This window comes from Mytilus californianus, unplaced genomic scaffold, assembly GCF_021869535.1.
Source record: "Mytilus californianus isolate M0D057914Y unplaced genomic scaffold, xbMytCali1.0.p SCAF_13, whole genome shotgun sequence".
Lineage (NCBI taxonomy): Eukaryota > Metazoa > Mollusca > Bivalvia > Mytilida > Mytilidae > Mytilus > Mytilus californianus.
In genome coordinates, this window is record NW_026262615.1 from 42,723,685 (window position 1) to 42,743,281 (window position 19,597).

The 19,597-nt window shown below is 30.9% G+C and overlaps 1 protein-coding gene across 1 annotated transcript in view; it reads right to left on the bottom strand.

Moving 5' to 3' along the window:
* Window positions 1-19,597, bottom strand: part of LOC127723714 (uncharacterized) — a 52,202-nt gene that overhangs the window by 19,652 nt on the left and 12,953 nt on the right. The window contains exon 2 of the mRNA XM_052230467.1: window positions 17,658-17,763. Coding sequence (XP_052086427.1) covers window positions 17,658-17,763 — 106 coding nt within the window. The remainder of the gene's footprint in view (window positions 1-17,657; window positions 17,764-19,597) is intronic.

Consider the following 19,597-nt stretch of genomic DNA (forward strand, 5'->3'; position numbering starts at 1 on the left):
TCAGAAAGATCCATACACTTACACACAAGTTATTGTCATGAAACTAGAAAAATGCTAGTTTTTTGCCCCTTTTTTGGCCCCTAATTCCTAATATTTTGAGGCAATTACCCCCAAAATCAATCCAAGCATTCCCTGTGTGATATGGAACCTTGTGGTACAATGTCAGAGAGATCCATACACTAACACACAAGTTATGTCTGGAAGTTACAAAAATGCTTATTTTTGGCCCCTTTTTGGCCCCTAATTCCTTAACTGTTGGTGCCATAACCCCCAAAATCAATCCCAACCTTCCTTTTGTGCTATTGAACCTTATGGTAAAATTTCATAGAGATCCATTCACTTAAACTAAAGTTAGAGTGCGAAAACCAATGTGTCTTCGGACGACGACGACGACGACGACGACGCCAACGTCATACCAATATACGACCGCAAAAATTTTTGCGGTCGTATAAAAACCAATTGTTCAGAGAACAATTGAAGGTCTTTCCACCCATAAAGATCAATTTTGATATAGAACTATTAAAATTCAGTTTGATATATCATATCCAGCGTCAAATGATAGCTTATTGTACACTGATTCCAAAAATATATGGTTTCTATACATTTTTTTCTAAATAAGGGAGATAAATTGTTACTTCCGGTTTGAAATATGTCACTTCCGGTTGTATTTGATAGTTTACTTGATACTGATTCCAAAAATATATGGTTCAATATACTTTAACATTAAATAAGTACAAAAAATAGCTGCTTCCGGTTTACACCAGGTCACTTCCGGTTGGCTTTTCCATGGTCAAGTGGCTTGCAACGTAATCCAAAAAGTCCCATGGCTTTATCTTGTATACATATGAGGTAAAAGCAAAGGTCAAAATCTAGAACGTCAATTTTACCTATAACCTTGAGCTCAATTTCAAGGTCATAAACCAAGGGCTTCAAATCAAAAGACTATAGGTCTTAATTATATATGGTTAATGAGTTATATCACTATATGCTTAACTTTTAATAAAAGAGGGGAGAAAACTCCAATTTAATGTTAGCGTACCCTTTTAACCAAAATTTATGTGTTACGACATGTCGCAACTTACAATTTAGTAAAAATATGTTGTCGATATCTTATACGGTTTTTGAAAAGAATTGAAAATAAGCCAAAATCAAAATTTAAAATATGACCTTGACCTCTGACCTTGACCTTATTTTCTTATTTTTGGATCAAGGACCTCAAATCAAAAGATCCTAGGTCTCTATCACTTATGGTTTATAAGATAGAAATGCATATCACTTATATCAAATGCATAAGGGGAAATAACTCTCATATGGAATATTCATATCGCCTCAGTCAAAATAGGACAAATCATGCAAAGGATATAACGAGCAATTTTATAAAAATAAAGAGATATGTCTTTCCTGTATGTAAATTTGATGGTTAAATGTAAATACTCTAACATGAAATCTAATGCAAAATATTAAAAGTCAATGAACATGACTCATAATAGATGCAGGCCAAAAATAGTATTTGTGGTAAAGAGATTTGCCAAAGCTAATTACAACTGCATGCTAAATGTCATTGTCTTTAAATATCATTTATATATATATATATATATATATATATGTAAGTGGTTTTCTTTAAACTGCATAATCATAAACTTTAACCTGCAAATTAGGCAAATAATCCAGTCAACAAACCATGATCAAGGGAGGGGCTATAATAATCAAGAGGCGGATTCAGGCGAAGGCGTGGCGGTCGTGCGCCCCCTAAACTTTGCAAGGCATGAGGTAATTGGCCTTAGCTCAATAAAGAATATTTTGAAAATTTTACCTAAAAAAAATTTCGCCTCGCTCCCATCAGCGAAAATTTAAGTTTGCGCCCCTCCTAACCTAAAATCCTGGATAAGCCCCTGTAATCTCCATGAAAAATGAGATGCACTAATGCTTAAATATGCAACTACAAAACCAAATTCACCATTAAAAGGTTTATTTTAAACTGACTGCATAATAAACTTCAACAAATTGTTGATGACCGACACATTAATACAACAGCACACTAAGTCTTGCCTTCAGCACTTGGTAGAGGTGAGACAAAAATACATAGCTTTGCTGTAAGTAATAGAATTCCTGGAAACATCTACAGACTTGATTGAAATATACTGTTACAACAAAACATAAATTTACAATGGAATACCAAGTAGATAAAATATTATAAAAACAAGAAAATTCATCAATATTAAACAAACAATATTGTATTCAGTGCCAGACAAACAAAACCAAAAAAAAAAAATGGATGCGAATGACTTGGAAATTAATATGTTGACAGTGTAAACCAACAAAATATTTGTTTAATTTTAACCTTATTGAATTCTCTAATAAATAACAAACAAGCTCAGATATCTGTACTTTTTGTCAATATTTTCCAGCATGTTGCCTTTATATAGTTATGTAGATTAATCTGTAAAAAACACTCTCTTCAAGAGAAGGTAAATTTACAATACAATTTTGTCATTATTGTATTGGCATCATATGTCAGACAACACATGTATTGATTTTAATTAAAAGTTCTTATTGACACAAGTTTTACAGTTATTAATAACTGTGATTTCTACACAAATTCAGGAATGGCATAACTGAATGGATGCTTCTTGACAAATAACTTCAGCTCACAGTACCAGAAATGTATTTCAATCAATCATAATAGCACAGCTGGTGAAAACAAATTAAATAATTTACACAGCTGGCTTCTTGAAAAATAAGTAGTGTGATATCAAAAGTACAAGCTCCTTTAAATTTTGACAAGGATTTATGGTTTTATGATATCATATTTCTATAAAAGGCAGAAAATTCAATGATTTCAAAAACAAATCAGTTGGTATGGTTGGTTGCTGTCATTTTTATCTGTTTTCCATTTATTGTTTTTTTCATAAATCAGGCCTAATATATTTCATTTGACATGTTTGATCAGAGACTTTGAAATTAAAAGACTCGGTCAAAGAATGCTATGAACCATGTAATGCCTTTTCCTATTAAAATCTTCTTATAACTTTATAAATCCTCTTTGTCAGCTTATTTCATAGATTAAAAGATTTAGATAATCTGCAATACTTACATGTATATAAATGCCAATTTTGAATTTTTGAAAGCATTTTTTCTCTTTATTTTAATCCTGAGTTGTCAAATGATATATTTATTGTACCTATTACAATAAGAATGACATTTTAAATGAGAACAAAAATAAGACTTAGATTGTTTTATGTTGCCTAGGTAATCCACCTTAAAAGCAGCCTTTCCGAAAATTTTATGACACAAATCGGTTCAAAATTTCTTTTTAAAGATTTTTTTCCTGCTCTAACATTGTTTTTCTTGTCAAAAGTAAAACGCGTAACTTATAAATGTTGTTGGCCAAACAAACAAAAAATTCCTACCGCTATCTACCCAACCCTACATTTTAGGCATGGGAGGAACATCAAACAGAATTTTTTAAGGACGGCCTAAGTCTCGAAAAAAACATTTCATCAGGTCCATTCCCACATAAGATCAAAACTTTTGTAAGAAAAATTTATAACATATAAATCTGTTCCGTTTTTTTTCCATCTGTTAAAAAAGAAAAAACAAACACTTGTTTAAACAAAAACTTCCTGGCAATGATACTAAAATTCTGATTTAATCTCAGACTTACAGATCCTAAACTTCACAAGAGTTGTTTTAAGTGAAAGAATTTCAAGTTTTAGAACATTTTCCAAAAATTTAATATTAATTGCTAAAATTATCAAATAGAATTGTTCTGAGTCACTTCATAATCTTTCTGATCTAAGATAGACTTCTAAAATATCAAACTTTTGTCAAACTGATGTTTTAAAACAGGTGACTATAAATATAAGAATGTTATAAAAAAAGTTGAAGCTTAAAAATTTCTGTTGAATAAATCAAATTACTGCAGTTTTCAGACACACACATTTTTGTTTTAACAAGCTAATTAAAGGTTGAAATTGGTTACACATCAATGAGACTAAACATTGCTAAAGCAATCAGCATTCAAATACATTTACATGAATAAAAGGTTAAAACAGACCAAGTCAAAAAACAGTAAATATAACTATAAATATATATATATATATATCAGGGTAAATAGTCAATGCTAGCATATTAAACAAGAATATGTGTCCATATGACAACATGTCCCATTCCTAAATTTCCATGTTCAGCCAACCATGAAATCTAGGTTGTTCAGTGGTTGTCGCTTGTTGGTGTGGTTCATAAGTGTTTCTCGTTTTTTATATAGATTAGACCGTTGGTTTTCCTATTTGAATTGTTTTACACTAGTCTTTTTGGGGCTCTTTATGGCTTGTGTGAGCCAAGGCTCCGTGTTGAAGGCCGTACTTTGACCTATAATTGTTTACTTTTTACACATTATGACTTGGATGGAGAGTTGTCTCTTTGTCACTCATACCACATCTTTTTATTTATATAAACTCTTATTTAAAAAGTTCACTTCAAAATGAGCACATTTACTTAATTTCAAGTTGATGACTAAAAACCAAATCTTTTTAACATGATACATGCAGAACAGAGGGACAGACTAAAAGACAGACGGATGGACAAGCCTGACCTCTACTCTCATAGGCAGCACGTAAAAACAAACATATAAGTATACTAAACACTTTTTGACAAGATCTTTAGCTGGATTTGTGTACAAAACTGATGTTGCATTCTTTACTGTGACATAATTTAATGCATTAACTGTATGCTGAATTTTTCTAAATGTTACTTGGGGACCATCAGTTTATCAATGCCTAGCTTCCTCTTGAATTTTAAATGTTTTAATCTAATTAATGTAACAGTCAGAAGTTATTATTTATTCTTGACTTGTAAGTCTCTTTCTCTAATTCTCAAATTCTTTAGAAACTTTGATTAATACAACTGCAAGATAGTTTTTAAACAAAACATAAACATTTATATGTTTTTTCTATCAACTAATATCAGTAATTTAATTTCAAAAGCTTATGTAATTAAATAATGAGAAAAAATAAAAATTATTGAAAAAATCAACAGCAAAGTTACTTTGAAGATTTTTTTTCACAGCATTCAATTAATGTTCGAAATGCTATTGCAGTTTATAATTCACCTCTAGTGATAAAAGTCTGAAGCTATTCTATTTTGATTGGCAATGTATTTAATTGGAGGCAACAGCTGTTTTTAACAATGTTTAAATCTCATAAATCCATTTAGAAGATTCGGATCAAGGTTAAAAAATAAAAAATCGTGGGGAATTTAACATGAACCATGCAGGCCTCGCAGTCATAAAAATTTGGAACATGATCATCCTTTCAGACTCAGAATTCGACCAATAAGAATACTGAATTCAGTTTTCAGGCAAAAATTCTGTATTGCGAGTTCTGAGTTAAATTTTATGACAGTGAACCCATGCAGGCCTGTGGTCATCCGAATTTGGAACACGGTTATTGTAATCAGACTCAGATATCAACCTATCAATACTCAATTTTATACTCTGAGTACTGAGTAAAGTTTTATGACTCGGAGCCCCTATAAATTGACAGTGAGTGTCTCCTGGTATACATGCATCACTCACATGCAAATCCACCTTCAGTCAACATGTAACAATCGATAAATTTACAGAACAGCTGATGACTTTAATTTACTTTATAAGACATATAAGGGATAAAAGTAATAACCAAACATAGTTGTCAGTACAATAGACCACTCCAAGGCCAAAAATAAAATTTAAATTGTTAAATGTTGCCTACCTACCCACCTAAAAAGCAGCCTACCCGAAAAATTTAATAATAATTATGACAAATTTTGTTAAAAAAGTTTTTTTTTGTGCTTTAATGTTGTTTTTTTGTCTAAAACATGTAACTTTTGTTGTTGGCCAAAAAAAAAAAATCTCTACATACCTACCCGTTACCCTACAAGGCACGGTTATGCAACATCAAACAAAGAATTTGTTAAGGGTGGTCCAACACCCTCAAAGAAAAGACACATACCAACAAACATCACCTTATCCAGATAGTCTTATTACTAGGTAAAGGCACAAAATGGGGTGGACTTAAACTTACTTTACATGCACACTCCAGTTCTTTTAGCATTTTATCAATGGTAATCCATTAACATTTTCAAAATACAATTACTGATTTTGATTTAAAAAGTAATATAAGCTAGCATAGTTCTGAAGATCCTCCAACTCTTCTCATTTGGTTTGATAAGTAATTATATTTTTTTTCAAAAGTCTTCAATAAAACAATCATATTTCACTGAAAGACATAATCATTCCATAATACATATTTAATTTTCAAATTAAAATAGTTTAATAAGCATGTTAACACTAGGCCATTTGTTCTTGTCATTCTATTAATTCATTCTCCTGAGAAAAGATTTAACATCTACTAAAGAAAAGATCAAATCCTATAAGACATGTGTACTAAACTTTTGATCTTCTAACCTTGAAGGGATTGTTATTGTGCTAATGAATACAACATTATAGGAATAAAATGGAAATCTGAGTTACACAGTGTCTAAAAATAACATCAGACTGTATTCATTTATTGGATTACATCGATCTTTGTTGTTGTATTTTTTGCTACTTACTTCCTGTAAAAGACCAACCAATTTACCAATGTCAGTTACTGTTTGGAATATGTTTCTGTGTTGTAACAGTTTTATAGCTCACTTAGCAAATTTCAAACTTTAATCCAATTCTACTTTCTTGATAGGTAATAAAAACAAATGGCTATTATTTTGAATTTATTTTCAATGGTATTTTGAGATATGAATAAAAAGTAAGATAAAGGTCAAATCTATATCTGAATTGAGATGGAAATTGGACCAAGCAAAAAAATATTTGACCTTTATCTTACATTTTAAAAGTCTCTTGAGAAAAAAAAAGTGTGGTATTATTTTCTGTAAATTCAAATTCTTCCAGCACAAAATGAAATACAATGTAAAAATAATGCGAACACAAAATAACAAGTCATATGATTTGTAAATAGATAAATTCTAACTGCCAATTCATAATAAATATAAAATGGATTAAGAATTTCTGTTAATAAGTTGTTTACTATATAGCTAGGTTGATTGCTTCCATCAAATTTTGTCAATAACAGGAAGTGGTTTACTCAATGTCACTGAAGCTAGTCAACTGCAAGTAACCGCACATTGATTTTATGGAAAACACTATGACCTTGGATGAAAATGCATTCCTAAACAAAACTATTAACACAATTTTCTATAAAAAGAAAAGCAACTATTTATTGGCAATATAATTTTCATTTAAGCAAGCTATTTCTAGATGAATATAAGTAAAAGATTAAGTGATGTGTGTTTCATTCCAATTATATACTTTATCAAATGTGCACAAAGCAAAGATAGGGATGTCAGAATTTCAGTCAGCTCTATGCCATAAACAAGAATCTATAATAATGATTGATTGATTGTTAATTTTAAGGTCCAATGGCCAATATTTCAGGCATATTCAGGATAATTAAATCACAAAATTAGCTGAGTGTTTATTGTACGAGAATTTATTAAACTTTTTAATAATTGACAGGCTTTAAGGTCCAATGGCCAATATTTCAGGCACATATTTAGGATGATTAAATCACAGAATTAGTCAAATGTTTTTTTGTATGAGAATTTATTAAACTTATAATATTAACAGTCCAACGGCAAATATTTCAGGCATTTTCAGGATGATTAAATCACAAAATTAGCCAACTGTTTATTGTACAAGAATTTATTAAACTTTGAATATTGACAGGACAGTGAATGAATGGATCATAAATTGAATGAACCATTAATGTTCATTGTATTCAATAAAATGTTATCCACAATTGATATTTGATGTCATTATTAAGTGCCACCTACAGAAGGCCATTACTTGTATTCACTCTAATAAAAAAAATCGTTTACAACCATGTGAACATAACATATGGAAACTAAGCAAATGAATAAGAATAGGAAATTTGTATTAAACATTAAAAAAAAAATAGTCTCAGCTCGATTAAATATCTTAAAAAAATCAATTTTACTTCATTAATCATGCATAAATTAAAAAAGAGAATTGTCCATTTCCTTTGGGAGGTATTTTTGTAAGTTTAATATGTTCTGATACAAAGTGACAACAAAATAATGTGAAATTGGACAATTGAAAAAACTATAAGTAATTAATTGGTATTAATTTTCTTTATTGTAAATGAAAAACCCAAATTATAATAATTATGAAATTGATTTTATTTCTGATAATGGGAGGTTGATTGCTTCAATATATTATGTTGTTGATAAAAGGAAACTTTATACTCAGTGTTTAGTTACTGATATTGAAGCTACGCCAAATGCAAGTACGATAAATGGATTTTATGGAAAAACAATAAGACCTTGAAAGGAAATCCATTCCTAAACAAAAACATTAACACAAATCGTTTCTGCTAAACATAGAAAAGCAAATATTTATGGGTAAAACTTAATTTCATTAAAATTCTAGCTGAAAAGGAAGGCTTAGACTAAGCTAATCTTTTACTAAACCCTAATATGGAATTTATACATATATATATATATATATATATTTAAAGTTGATGTTACCACAACTTCATGGCAAATATTAAACCTTGAACCTGACATAGGACATACTGATTGACAAACAGAAAGGCTTAAACAGACACATATAGGTTATAATAAACCATTAGATTTTATGGGCTCAGCCATTTTATGAAGATAACAAGGTATTCAGAAATAAGAGTATGGCTAATCCTGATTGGTCGATATGTGCACCAGTTATTTTTTATTATAAGAGACTTCGTGCCCTAACGGAACTGAGATGTCTTTTCAACGCTAGTGTTTTTAAGTGCAAAATTGATAGGCAAGGGAGATAAGTACAAATTACGATAAGAAAAGCCACGGGGAACCTATATTTCTTGGACCAAAAAATACTGTCTGAATAATTTTTCTTTAATTCTAGCAAGGTTTCGTTAAAAAAATCAACTTTCTAAAGTCTGTATCTCGAAAAAGGCTATCATTGTTGCCTATGGGGAAATTAATTTATAACTGATATGTATATGGCAGGTTAAAAGAATTTTAAATCATAAATTTGGCCAAGTGCTAATTGCATGAAAATTTCATATAAATTAACAGGATGTACAAATGTAAATTGCACAGAAATTGACTAAACCATTAATGCACATTGCATTAAATAAATTGTTTTCTACAATTGATATTGGGTGTATTTGTAAATGCCACCTACAGTAGGCCATTAATCATTCAAACAAACAAAACAATTTAAAACTATGTGAATTACAACATATGGGAACTTAAGCAAATAAAGCTACTAGTAATCAATTATGATACATTGTATGTACATGCTGTTTGGTATTTCAAAATAGATAGAAATAAAAGCTAGGTAATAAAATAACTAGAATGGAAGTTCTAAAATTATATTTGTATCATGCTTTAAGTTAACAACATAATAGATTGCATAACTTTTACAAAAATACATTTTATTACACAATTACATTTGTTGTGTAAATTATAATTACAAAATATTTCAGACTTCAAAAGCAAATTCTTATGCAACAATGTTTGTATCCTTCATTTTGATTAGTTAATGCCACACATTTCAAGCATCATTTCAACCATTGATGATCTGAAATTGTTTGGGTTCAAGCAAATGGTTTTTAACCATATGATAAGGTATAAATTACCTGATTCACAGCAGGCTTAAGATGATACAAAAATAAATTTAACAAACTGAGACAGCCTGATCATTGAATTCTGTCATCTAAAATATAATATTACTTTCGACACAAATATTATTGTCACAATGTACTTTCCAGAAAATGAAGACAGCATCTTGACCTTGACATATTTCTGGTCAAATATTTGTTCAACATCATATAGATAAAAAGAGATGTGGGGGTTTAACAATAATAAGACAGCAACCTAACAACATGAAAAACCACAAACTTCATCGTATAGATAAGCTTTGTTAGGAATATCATTCATGTATGTTTTTGTAGATTATATTACATAAGAACTTTCTTTGGGGGAGGTGCATCCATATTAAACATTGTTTCAATAAAAATGAAGAATACTAAAATTCTTTATAATCAAACATAAGCATCAGTGCATGCTCAGTCAAATCTTGTAAGTATGAATGAAAAAGAGATGTGAGGTCATAACAAAATGAGGTGTAACACAAGAGTGCACACACTGAAATGTCTCGCCTTCTATACTAATCATTGATATTATGTTGATAGTCCTAAATATAAAGCTTTATTACAACTGTCACATAAACTTAACATTAACCAAGTAAACTAAACATTGACCAATGAACCATGAAAATGAGGTCAAGGTCAGATGAACCATGCTAGGCAGGCATGTACAGCTAACAAATCTTCCATACAACAAATATAGTTGACCTATTGCTTATAGTTTAAGAAAAACAGACCAAAACACAAAAACTTATCACTGAGCAATGAACCTTGAAAATGAGGTCAAGGTCAAATAAAACCTGCATGACTGACATATAGGTCATAAAATATTTCCATACACCAAATATAGTTGAACTATTGCATATAGTATTAGAAAAAAAGACCAAAACTCAAAAACTTAACTTTGACCACTGAACCATGAAAATGAGGTCAAGGTCAGATGACACCTGCCAGCTAGACATGTACACCTTACAATCATTCCATACACCAAATATAGTAGACCTATTGCATACAGTATAAGAAAAACAGACCAAAACACAAAAACTTAACTATAACCACTGAACCATGAAAATGAGGTCAAGGTCAGATGAGACCTGCCAGTTGGACATGTACACCTTACAGTCCTTCCATACACTGAATATACTAGACCTATTGCTTATAGTATCTGAGATATGGACTTGACCACCAAAACTTAACCTTGTTCACTGATCCATGAAATGAGGTCGAGGTCAAGTGAAAACTGTCTGATGGGCATGAGGACCTTGCAAGGTACGCAAATACCAAATATAGTTATCCTATTACTCATAATAAGTGAGAATTTAACATTCCAAAAAATCGGAACTTTTTTTTCAAGTAGTCACTGAACCATGAAAATGAGGTCAAGGACATTGGACATGTGACTGACGGAAACTTTGTAACATGAGGCATCCATATACAAAGTATGAAGCATCCAGATCTTCCACCTTCTAAAATATTAAGCTTTTAAGAAGTTAGCTAACGCTGCCGCCAGATCACTATCCCTATAAAAATCAGCGGGAGATTGACGAGTCATTGAAGGCATACATTACTCCCTTTGATAAGATAAATTATAATTTTTCATACAAAATCATTAAAAAAAGTTTCGCCTTGGTTGGTTTACCAATATTTTTTCAATTATCCCATTTATGCACCCTTTTGGCCGAACCTTGAGACAGCAACTTAACAACACAAAGTTATCAAACTCAACACCTAGTGCATGGTTCTTTTCTCTCCATAACCCCTTCTCAATTATTACACTGAGGCTAGACCAATAGTTCATAATCTCCTGACCTATATTTGACTTTTGAGAGGATTTAAAACATCTGGTATTGTCACACAATAAATGTTGACATGATAGCATATCTAAACATAGATATGACCCTATTGGTGAACTTACATTATTATCACTTAATATTATATAGCTTGACATATTGTGAACGCATTTATGTTCTCACATGACCTCTAAATGTTTGTTTTTCTAAACTTGTGTGGCTAAGTTGCTTATATAAATAAGAAGATGTGGTAAGATTGCCAATGAGACAAATCTCCACCAGAGACAAATATGACATAGAAGTTAGCAACTATTTGTCACTGTATGGCCTTCAACAATGAGCAAAACCCTTACCATATTGTGAGCTATAAAAGGCCCCGAAATGACATATGTAAAACAATTAAAACGAGAAAACTAATGGCCTGAGTTTTTACAAAACAATAAACAAACTAGATGTGTCTGGCCGACACGAATGGCCCCACTCGCAAAAAAAGCTTGAACCTGATGTTCAGTGGTTGTCGTTTGTTGATGTGGTTCATAAGTGTTTCTCGTTTCTTGTTTTTTATATAGATTAGACCGTTGGTTTTCCTGTTTGAATGGTTTTACACTAGTCATTTTTGGGGACCTTTATAGCTTGCTGTTCGGTGTGAGCCAAGTCTCCGTATTGAAGGCCGTACTTTGACCTATAATGGGTTACTTTTACAAATTGTGACTTGGATGGAGAGTTGTCTCATTGGCACTCATACCACATCTTCTTATATCTATTGAAGCTATTTTTAGGAGTGGAAATTTGAGAATGAAAGTCAGTATAACACAATTCACAAAATTTTCAAAGTCCAGAGAATGTGGTAGGGTTAAACATGCTAGCTCCGGGTGCGGGATTTTCTCGCTGTGTTGAAGACCTATTGGTGGCCTTCGTCTGTTTTCTGCTCTTTGGTCAGGTTATTGTCTCTTTGACACACTCCCCATTTCCATCCTCAATTTTAGCTCATTGTATCAGGATATACATGTACCAGTTAGGATCTCATCTTCGCTAGCCAAGGGTTACTATCCAGTCCCCTCCTGTCCACTGGATCGTAACCCTTGGCTAAGGAAGATGTTAGGATCTTGTCATATTCATATTTTGCAGAGCTATCAGTTTAAAAAGTTTTTAAATGGTGCCCATAATATAACACAGCAATTATCATTTGCCGGAAATGGGAAATAGCCAAATTACATTTTTGTTGTTTCACTATACCAATATTGTATAAAACTGTTTCCCAAAGTCTGCAATTTGTTTTGTAAATAGCTTTACAGTTAAGTATTTAAGAATAAAGATTATATTGTATGTAAATAATACAAAAAAATTTTGTTTTATATATATCTACAAGACACAAAACATATCTGTAAAAATAACAAATGTGTCTACAAACTTTGGGCAATAAATTAGAACAAGCGCTTTTTTAACATAACAAGTTGACATGCACTTTCAAATACATAAACTACCTGTCAATAACCCTATGTACACCAGTCCTCCTAAATACAAGCCATTTATGCAAATGTGACCATGTCATTTATCAATGTCTATTTTTTTCCAAAGCATGGCAATTATTTTCTACTAAATGGATATACCTTGACGACAGAAAAAAGTGCAGTGATTTTTATGCATTATATCAAGTAAAATAAATCAAGCTTTATGTATGGACTGAAGTATAAAAAAAAAACTGCAGCAGATTAAGATCCTATTTTTTTTAGATTAGAGGGCCTTATATCATAGGGGTTCCACTTTGAAAAGGGGGTCCTGGCAAAACTTTCAATGATTTTTATGATATTTAAAAAAAAATTCCTAAGAAAAGGGGGGGAAGGGGTACAGCCTAATTTGGGTTGATGTATATGATATTTATAAGTCCAAAGAAAGGGGCACCCTTGAAACTTTCCCTCTTAATAATCCTTTCTCCATCACTGTGCAATGCATGAGAAAAGCTTAATCTGGTAAAACATTTTCTTGTGTTATGAATTGGATCACAGGAAATCCACATCGAGGATTTTGTCATTTCTCTTTTTTATTAACAAGACACTAAAAGCTCACATCTGCTGATAAAAATTGAAAACTAAATGTACTGTAAAAACACATTGATCAACTTGTTAAATTTTAGTTTTCTGATTATGCAAAAATTAGTTTTTTAACACTTTAGTTGCCTTGATCCTGACAATTTAATCTTTTTCTACTTAACCTATGATCTTTATGTGTGTAGTTTAACTTATGTAAACTATATAAGATGGGTTAAACTTAATGTTCATAATTAATTCTTTGAAAATTGGTAATCTGGGAAGATTCCGAGAATAAATATCAGATAACATTAATGGCATAAACAAAGACTGAAGAATTCCCATTAAACAAATTATATTCATTCTGTGAAGACAAAACAAAGGAAATTAGTGTTTAAATTCATAGAAATCAGATGACAATCTTCAGTTTAATATGTTTTAAGAATCTAAATTGTTTGTACTTCTAAACTAAATTAAAGCTAATGTTATTGTGAATTCATTTATTTTCATGGGTACAAATTTTGATGGATATCTGATTTCTTGGTTTTGCCAAAATCTGTTTACTCGCCTATTGAACATTTACACTTTGTTGAACATTCGTTAAAAATTTGGTTCACCTGTACCCACCAAATGCCGATCTTAGGTTTTGAAAAAGGGGAGGCCCGCCATCAAACTAAACAATTTTTGAAGTGGGACATTTAAAAAGTCTATGCATAAACCATAAATGTAGCTCCATAAGGGATGTCAAGGCCCCCTCCAAAAATCCATCTATGCCCACAAAATCCACGACAAATTGGTATCCCACGAATAATAATGATGATGTTTGATGTGTTTACATTTGTTTTAAGTTTGTTTTAACTGACTTTTACATCACTACACATGTAAACAAACATTCATCCTTCCTTTTTAAATTCTCTTTGCATTTTCTTGTCTGTAAATTCTTTGCCTGTTTTCTTTCATCACTTTCATGATAACATCTGTTTTTCTGTAAGACTTGGCGCAATGTTATACAAACTTATACAACAAAGAAATGCTGAATTGTGGGAAATTGTATACAGAAAATTGATTCACTAACCCTGAATATAATACAGAGTATATATACAATGCATATATATATTACAATACTTAACATGAACATAATACATGTACATGAGTATAATTCAACAATGGAAAATTGACACTGATAGATAGAGAGAAAAAAAAACAGATAATGTTACAATAATAATTATAGTATTACTCTGATATGCATGTATTTTAAAAACAACATGAACACCTATAGATGTACATATATATATATACATAAAGTCAAATATATTGTTGATTGATAGTTTATTGCTTTACCTCCAGTTTATGTCCAGTGGCAAATATTTCACACTTTATATCCTTTTTTATACACAACAACAAGGTCAAATTGTTGTATGACGCCCTCATGGATGTATCTCTCTCTGTCTTACTCTTTCTCTCTCGCTATTTATATATATGAGGGTGTGGATAGGGGTTTACAAAATAGAGAAAAACGGGGAAAAAATATAAAGAATATAAAGAATAGAGAAAAATGGACCAAACAAATAAAGAATAGAGAAAAATGGACCAAACAAATAAAGAATAGAGAAAATTGAACAAAAAAAAAAGGATAGAGAATGCCCAATAAATGAGGTGCTAAAATATAAAGAATAGAGAAAAATGGGCAAAAAGTATAACGAAAAGTAAAAAAATGGCCTAAAGATTAAAGAATACAGCAATGAAGGACCCCCCATCCAGACCCCCATACATGTATATGCATACATGCATTTAGAATTTAATAAATAGTGTCACATGTTCAACCATGCCCCCCACACATAGTGAAGTATAAAATGTAATAATTATCCCTGTAGGACTCCATTTATAACTGCATGTTAAGATGTGAGAAGACACAGTACTTATTATATTCATGTCATGAAGGTTATGTTTTTCTCACTGATAAAACACTGTTTCAAGCAATGTCGCCCCCTTCCACAAGTGTGATCATTTATTGAGATTATTAGCATATCTTGACAATTTGACATCACTTTTAAACAGGATCATTATTTAATATGAAATCAGTCTCAACTTTGAACATCTGACAGCTACTGTATATAAAATTCCCCCAAAAATCACCATTTACCGTACATAATGTACATGTATATCATGTTTAATATTCTTAAGTCTTAATGTAAATGACACCTGTAAAATTTAAAATACCCAAAACACAGGGACTTTCCCAAAATACAACTGAACACTAGTATACTTGTTCTGAATTGGTCCGTTTTTTTTCAATTCAATTAATAAATCCATGATCATTGTCCCCCCTAGGCCCTTGTCCATGTATAGTTCAATGCATGCCTGCAAGTTAAGGGATCTAATCTTTGGCATGTTTGGGGAGATATTTACTACTTAAAAACTGTATAAAACCTGAATCTGTTTACTGGTAAAAAATTAACATGAACTGTAAAAACACTACAAAAAGCAATAAAATAAGATAGTTAATGTAACTCCAGGATGTGGTTAAACACATGTAAAGTAATAAATGATGCATAAGGAAACATAAATAATGGATAGGCATGTCTTGACTAAAAGCTATAATAAACTGTACATGTCAACACTAAGTTATTTTGACCTACTCACAAGCTTTAACAATTGATAAGGCATGCCATAGGAAACAGCACAAATAAGTCTCCCTAAATCAGCAATTACTAAGTTAGTCTGGTCAACATGAATGTTCCCCCACCCTCCCATCCACTGCAATATAAAATGTCCAAGGACAGTAATTTTGAGAAAAGTAGGTCATTGGAAACAAACATGATCTTGATCTGCAACTCACGGTTATGTATACACTAAAGTACATCAATAATAAACAGCGTACTCTAAATTGTACAAGGTTGTACTGGCATAAATGAAAAAAAAAAGTTTCCACAAATTCAGTCAGCTAGAAAGAATACTTAGAAGTTATCTTAATACAGTCTTTACGCCTAACCACAGCCCCACCAGCCCAGGCTTGTAAAATTGCTTTTGGGCCTGTAAAAATCGTCTCTACAGGCCAACTGAATCTAACCAAAATTTTCTAAAAATTGAGCTCCGGGGCCTGTGGATTCAAAAGTTTATCGTGAAGACTGTTAATATGCTTCAAAAATGCACGTAATATTTACTTGTAAAAGTAATTTGGTCAGATTTAGCTATAGAAATTAAAATAAAAGACAACATTTAAAAAATAGGCAATCATATACTATATCATGTATATTAGAGCAATGGAGTCGAAAGAAATTAAAGAAAAGACGAATACTCATATTAAGTATAGCAGAATGAATATTCAGTCTGCGATAAATGTCTGAATAACATGAATAATCTGGAACAAACTATAGATACATGTAGATATATGCTTAAAGGTAAAATGAAAATAAGAATTCAATTAGGATATATATATGCCATTAAATTACCACCTAAGAAGTAAGCAAAAAAAATAAAGAAGTTTGTTTCAACAGAATAATTCGGTCACGTAATTGTATTTTTTAATAGGTTTAATTATTCCTTCCCGATGACATTTACCATGTTTAGTATTATATTTCAATATTAGTAATGCATCATAAAAACATTTACATGATTAAATCAATTCATTGTCTGATGCCTTTAAAGCTTATAAATGTATCTATCATTCGATTTGAATAACATGTATTCTGCTTACAGAATTAGTCTTTTAAATAGTCAATTAAACCTGAGGCCTAAAAGCAGGATCACAATGTTGTATTGTTTAATTTGTACTTTGCAGAGTCCCTAGCCAAATGTCTTTGATTTGTAATAGTTAGCAAAATGTGTTATTGCTACCATTTTTGCTACCTATCAGTACTATCCAGTCATATAACATGTATAATACTATCATCAATATTAATATATATATACAGTTTGTCAATCTAAAAATAAGCTTTTCAAAAAAACTTGTCTGGCTTCCAGAAGAATAAATCAGCCATAGCTTATATATATGTAGCCCCTTAAATTTAGCATGTCAACATCAAAAAGCTTCAAGCTCATTTTTGATTTGTATGAGATAATTTGTAATACAGATAATATAACAGTTACTGCCATTTACTGTTATTGAACAATTTTCAATACTATGTTGAACTTACTTTACATCAGCACATGTCCATGTTTGACTTGGAAAGCTTCCTTTACTGTGTTCACCACACGTCACATTCCTTTCATAGATTAAGTTATGGTTTGGAAAGGATCTGTCTAAAAAAAAAAAAAACTAGAGATCTATATATTTTTCAAAATACTTAAAATATATTGGTTTAAAACACTTCTTTTTATCTGAACATGTACATATAAATGTATTTCTTTTAATTGTTTAATTTTAACCTCTACATGCGTGACACATTATGAACATGATGAAAGGTTTAATTCAAAATATTACTCTTTAAATGTGAAACATTATTCAAAAGAGAAAACCACAGCTGAACTTAAGCTTATTTCGTTTAACACTAAATGAAAAACAGCTATCATGATTATGGCAGACAGCAGCCAACAACAACAACAGGATGGATCTTGTTGGTTTGTTGAGTCCCGACTGAGTCTCGACTAGGAACAGGCTCATATTTTTTAAGAATGTAGCAGGTTTAAAGTTGTTTGTAAAAGCTCAACCCTCCCCTAATCTGAGTCAATGGAGTATTTTACACACACTTTAATCACATGTATCCTCAGAAGAGTACAAGTTGTATTTTTCTATTACGATAAAGTTTCCATGGTGACTGCAAATTATGTATTTTATCAGAATATCTGCAGTGCATTTAAGTTCCATAATTTCTACCATTTAACCATAAAAGGTTATTTTTACATTAGATAACCTTTGTCTTTCCAGGATATTTTTGATGGTATGTTTATCAGTGGGATAAATATCAATTTGCATTTAATAAAACATTGATTATAGATGCTTATTCTTGTAATTCTATTTGAATGTAAAACTGCTGACAGAAGCACATTTTTTTATGAAGCATGGATGGGCTTCTTTCTTAAGCCAACCTTAACAGATTCTTTGTTTGATATTGCCTACCCATGCTTGATTGGGTAGGTAGGTAGGGATTTTATTTGTTTTTTGGCCAACAACATAAGTTATATGTTTTAGACAAGAAAACAACATAAGAGCATGCAGGAAAAAATTTATAAAAAAAATTTTAAAAGCTTTGTGTCATAACATTTTTTGGGTAGGCTGCTTTTTAGATGGGTAGGTAGGCAACATAAAAAAAAATCAATAACATACAAGAACAAGAAACGTTGATTTATTTTTTTCTCTCCAAATTTTCAATGGAAACAAACTATTTGTTTCACTTCCCTGCCCTTCCCAGAAACACACATAACACAGTAGTCATTGATTGCTCATGTTACTACAGTACAATCATGACAATTAATTATCTGATTCAAATGTTTAAGTCATAAATTACAATGTATCTTATAGTACATCATGCACATTGTCCATCTATTACAATGTATTTATAGTACATAATGAACATTGTCCATCTATTACAATGTATTTTATAGTACATCATGCACATTGTCCATCTATCACAATGTATTTATAGTACATCACGCACATTGTCTATCTATTACAATGTTTTTTGTAGTACATCAATCATGCACATTGTCCATCTACTACAATGTATTTTATAGTACATCATGCACATTTTCCATCTATTACAATGTATTTATAGAACACCATGCACATTGTCTATCTAGTAAAATGTATTTAAAGTACATCATGCACATGTACATTGTCCATCTGTTACAATGTATTTATATATAGTACATCATGCACATTGTCCGTCTATTACAATGTATTTATAGTACATCATGCACATTGTCCATCTATTACAATATCTATATTTATATTCCACTTTAGTGCAAAAAGGCTTCCCTTTACAATAAAGAATAAGATGAATGTAAATTTTATACATTGTAAAAGATTATACAACTTGAACAATGACATGAATGAATACAAGTTATATTTAGAAAGTAAAACTACATTGAGTAATTGAGAAAATACATCAAATAACTGTTTTTAGATTGTAAATAT